Source organism: Pseudorca crassidens, chromosome 17, assembly GCF_039906515.1.
Source record: "Pseudorca crassidens isolate mPseCra1 chromosome 17, mPseCra1.hap1, whole genome shotgun sequence".
Classification (NCBI taxonomy): domain Eukaryota; kingdom Metazoa; phylum Chordata; class Mammalia; order Artiodactyla; family Delphinidae; genus Pseudorca; species Pseudorca crassidens.
Window position 1 is genome coordinate 37,260,771 of NC_090312.1, and position 5,298 is coordinate 37,266,068.

At 41.4% G+C, this 5,298-nt stretch overlaps 1 protein-coding gene across 2 annotated transcripts in view; it reads right to left on the bottom strand.

Moving 5' to 3' along the window:
* SPAG1 (sperm associated antigen 1) overlaps window positions 1–1,780 on the bottom strand; it is a 98,599-nt gene extending 96,819 nt beyond the window's left edge. The window contains exons 1-2 of one of the 2 annotated variants that reach the window (XM_067711627.1): window positions 1,705–1,780; window positions 382–523 (exon numbers count right to left, since the gene is read on the bottom strand). In XM_067711627.1, coding sequence (XP_067567728.1) covers window positions 382–521 — 140 coding nt within the window. In that variant the 5' untranslated portion in view covers window positions 522–523; window positions 1,705–1,780. Of the gene's footprint in view, window positions 1–381; window positions 670–1,704 lie in introns of those variants that run through there. The other variant, XM_067711628.1, reaches the window with a different exon arrangement.
* Window positions 1,781–5,298: the final 3,518 nt, after the last annotated feature.

Consider the following 5,298-nt stretch of genomic DNA (forward strand, 5'->3'; position numbering starts at 1 on the left):
CCCCATGCGACGGCTCCCAGTGAGTCACCCACCTTTGCTGGCAGATAGTGTGAAGTGGGAGAGTGCCAAAGCACTTTATCAGCATACGCAGGTGCCTCCTAACGGCTGCTTTACCGGTTCCTAGAAAGTGCCAGGAAGCAAGAAAAATGCCCTCTTGGATACTAATTAGCCTAAGTCTTGTGCTGGAAGTAGATCTAGCCAGAACCCGCCAAACTAACCACAGGATTGAAACCACTATTTTGGAACCCAACATGGACAAAAACAACAATTTCAATATTGGAAAATCTGCTCCAAAATTTCTAATGTAGCTTTGAATTTTAGAAGTCAACAATATAGTTAAAATTGGCAAACTGAAACATGATATGATTTTTAAACGCTTACCTGAGCACACAAAGAATTTTTTCCAAGTGTTTAACATCTGAACATTTTTCAATATACTTGAAATCCAAATGTTCAACAGGTATTTTAAATGTTTTTGTTGTTCCAAAGCCCCACAATGATGGATAATCTTTGGCAGTCATGGCTGAAATATAGTGTAGGAAAATAGTTATGAATCTAATATATACATTAATACTCAATTTGGATAGTAGGAACCATCTAGGTACTTCTGTAATATTTATTTTTCATTTCTATAGAAAAGGAGATGGAGTATTTCTTCTAAGGAGGAAGCTACTCATTGTAAATTCTCTCTCCCTGATAAGAACAGTTAACATTCATCGGGCTAAATTACTATATACCGACTTCCCTGGTGCCGTGGTGGTTAAGAATCTGCCTGCCAATGGAATCCTGAAGCCCCTGAGATTTTATGATTTGAATAAAATATGGTGAAAAACATTTGAAATGATAAAGACACCTCTTACCTAATCAAGCGAATTTTATTCTGAACACTGTTTCAACGTTTCTGAGAATCCTTTTTGAAAACTACCACTTGGGGGGGGGGTGGGTAGGAGAGATTCTCAAGACCACTAAACGTTAACTCTCAAACTCCAAAAAACAAGTCATACAATACTTTGTTTGCTCTATTTAGAACTCTTCCACATCTGTTTTCAATTTCTTTGCCTCTGATTAGAAAAAACTTTGGTCCTAATTGGCGTTAATTTCTTCTCCACCGTCCTAACCCACATCCATTTCCCATATTTCCTAATCAGTATATCAGTAATACCTCCAGCACAAACTGCAATGGGCTAGTAACACGAAAAATGGTTTTCTTCCACCTAGGCACGTTCTTTCCAGCATCCACAGGGCTGGGCGCCACCTGCAGCCAGAGACCGGAAGGAAACGGCATCCTCCAGCAGTAGCAACGGTTTCTATGTACAGCGCGGGTCAGGGACTGCCTGAGATCCGGGAGTTCTACAGCCAACCCGCAACCGTCAAGGGGCACTTTAGGACTCTACGAAACTTCTCCCCATTCCTCTGCTTTGTTCACAAGGACCGGTGGCCGCCGCCAGAGCCCGGGAACCTCCCCGCCGCACCACCACCTCCGCGTTGTAGCTCTGCCCCAACATCCGCCACCGTCAGCCCCGAGAAACAGAAGGCCCCCAGGCTGTTGCCCCGGCCGACAAGGACATCCCTCCAACTGCAGTCCGATAGTGCATTTGCTCCTCCGGGTCCGTCTTCCACTCCGGGTCCGTCTTCCACCCCGGCTCCCAGAGGAAGGGATTGCGATGGAGAGACGTAGTTTACTCCTGGCCTGCAGATACTCACCTGGTTCAGACCCCAAGCCTTGCGGAAGCCGCAGCCACACACCACCAGTCGCGCGGCTCGTAACCAAGGAGGGGCGTGTCGCCCCGCCCCACTCACCCCACTGTGGCACCCGAGGGCTTGCGGCGGACCGCCGGGGGCGGGGATTAGGGCCTCTGCGTGATGACAGGCTAGTCTCCGGTTTGCCATCCGGCTGATTGGCCTTGCAGACCCAGCTTCACTCGAACAGAAGAACGTTAGCCGAGAAATAAGAGTTGCAATTCCACGTGCCCTGTAATTTTCTTTTCACGCACACTTTGGTTTTTTTCTGGTTACAATTATGTACATATACAATTATGCTGGATAAACAAGCAGGATAAAAACTAACTCAAAGGAAATAAGACTATGCAGGCAAATGAAAATTACCACTATCATCTTCATAAAGATATTGCGTCCAATAATTAACAGATGGATTAGAAAGTAAAGTTGAAGAAATCTTTCACAGAGCAGATAAAGAAAAAAAAGGAAATCGAAAAAGATGAAAAAGTTAGGTCTAATATTAGATTTAAAAGATCTAGAGAGAATACTGAGGGTAGGAAGTTATCAATTTAAGAAAAATTTCCAGAATTGAAGAGCTTGAGTTTCCAGACTGAAAGCACCCACCAAGTGACCAAAACAGGGAAGGAAAACAGACCCATACCAAGGCACAAACTGCAAAATTTCAGGACACTGGCAAAGAAAATTCTAAGTTTCTAGAGCGAAAACAGGTCACATACAAAACATTAGGAAGAATAGTTTTGGACTTCCCCACAATAATACAGAAAACTAGATGACATTCTGACACTGGGGAAGAACACAAGACAGGTCATTTCAGGCAGAGAGAAAGGCAGGAGCACAGGCAAAAAGGTCCGTTATCTGCTTAAGGAACTGCAAACATCTCCTTAAAACCAAGATTGAGAGGTGGGTTGAAGTGGTGACAGAGGCAGGAAAGGAGTCTATACTATTACCAAATATACTATTCCCAAATATACTATTCCCAATAGTTTTCGTTTTATCAAAATGGGAAGCTACTAAGAATTTTCAGCAAGACAGTGCTGTGCAATTTCTATTTTACAATGAGCAAGCTGGGAATTCCCTAGTGGTCCAGCGGTTAGGACTCTACAATGAGCAAGCTAAAGAGTATGGAAAACAGCAAGACCAGTAACTGAGACTAATCCTAAGACTGATACAAGCACCTGTGCAGAAAATGCTAATACTTTCTGTAATGGTGTTAACAGTTATTAGATTAAGAGTTTTTATGGAGTATTTAATTTTATCTTGCAGCAAACCTTTGACATAGGTGCTATTATTTCATGCCCATTTTACAAATAAGGAAAGTGAATCTTGGTAGTCACTGACATAGAACAAGGGACACTCTGGGAATACGGACCCAAAGCCTTTTGCCAAAGTCCATACTGTTTACTGTGCTCTTAAGTACTAACCAATTCACAAGTCCTATTCAACTTCAAAACATATCTCACAACCAGCTACTTCTCACTCCCTCTACGCCTACCCTGGCCCAGCCACCATTACTCTTAGCCTGAACTGTTACAGGTGGCCCCTAACTGGCTTCCCACCATCCCGTCCCTATATTGTCCGTTCCCACAGAACAGATCCAGTAATCTTTTAAGTTTGGGCAGAGGGTGGAGGGTGGAGGGTGGATGGATGTGCATGTATTTGTACACGTAAGGAGGCAACTTGTTTTTACGTGTTCTCAGTTTACACTTTCTCACTTTATGTGATATTTTAATCTTCTTAAAATTGGTCATTTATGATTTCATCTACTGGTTTTGAATGTCATTAACTTCAATCTCTGAAGATAGCTTCAGAGTCTAAAAGCACTGAACTATCATTAATTCCTTGACTTTGACAAGCTGAAGTCAAAAGAAATAAACTGGCCAGTAATTGAGTAGCAGCGCTGGATTTGAACCAATTTCCGTGTATTGATATTTTTGATGGACCTGCATGTCTACAGCCATTGGTAAGCAGTTTAGTAGGAGACAAGTTATGTATTAGCTTCAAGCTCAGATTTACTGATATTTATATTTATAGAGTACTATTCAAAAGGATCTTTTAAAAGCAATTTTATATCTATTTTACCTTTTCCTAAAACTGTCCAGGTAGGCAAGAGGTTAAATTACATCCATTTTATAGATGATGGGGACACGAAGAGGTAACTGAAACGATGGTCTTGAGTTCCAGTGGTTAATACTTTTCTCATTAAACCACTGTCTAGTTAACCAAATAATAGTATTCAATTAAACTACTGATACAAAAAGGACCTATGATGAAATTAGAATAGTTAAGAGCAACATCACCCAATGAGTTGTGGTTCAGGAGGCTGTCATAAAGAGATATTTATTGGGACTCTTGTACAAAAAGGACCAGCTCAAGAAGGAACATGGCAGGGCTTCCCTGGTGGCGCAGTGGTTGAGAGTCTGCCTGTCGATGCAGGGGACATGGGTTCGTGCCCTGGCCTGGGAAGATCCCACGTGCCGCGGAGCGGCTGCGCCCGTGAGCCATGGCCAGTGAGGCTGCGCTCCGCAACGGGAGAGGCCACAACAGTGAGAGGCCCGCATAGCGCAAAAAAAAAGGAACATGCAGAATTACAAAATTATGAAAGCCACAGTCCAGGAAAACCTGGACCAAGGAAGCACTCTTTAAAAATCTTGAGTATGGGGTGGGAGGGAGGGAAACGCAAGAGGGAAGACATATGGGAACATATGTATATGTATAACTGATTCACTTTGTTATAAAGCAGAAACTAACACACCATTGTAAAGCAATTATACCCCAATAAAGATGTTAAAAAGAAAAATCTTGAGTATGGTAGTACTTTGTATAGCACATAATAAAGTTACAGAACTTAATATTTGAGGATGGTAGTAGAAACAATGTTTTGTTTTCTTTTTTAAACGGCACAGTTGCACAGTTAATACTTTCAATGTGCGAGACACACAAAACTATTAACAAAGTTGAAATATATCTAATCGAATCCTGGAACAGATGGAGTATCTGAGCATCCATATCCCTATCAAGGCAAAAGCTTTAAACATTCATCCAATTTAGTGTAAACCAACTCCTATTTTTTCTATATCCTGAAAGCAGAGTTTTTTACCTTAATGAATGATTACACCTGGGAAACTGCACCTGCCTTAATAGTCTGCTTCATCCACTTTACTTGGGGTTGATTTTGCCTTAGAGAAAGCAATCATTAAAGTTTCTTTTCCCTTGCCAAAGATTTAAAAAACAGTCAAGCATTATATACAAATACAGAAAAGCCTATGCCAAGTTAACAAATAAATTATAACTCAAAATGAGGTATGCACACTGATAGTAAGTGCGTTGGTATACTCTATACAAAATGAGGCTGGAGAGTTTACAAACAATTGGTGATGTAAAACAGTGGTTTCCTAGGAACTTACTTAATCAGACCTTTAAAGGGCCCTAGCAAACTTCATTTTTTAACAAGGGCCCCAGATGATTCTAGGTTTTGATTAAAGTGTAGTTTGGGGAATCACTTTTAACCTTCATTGTGTGTCAGATTACATATACGATAAAATTAAATTACAAACCATG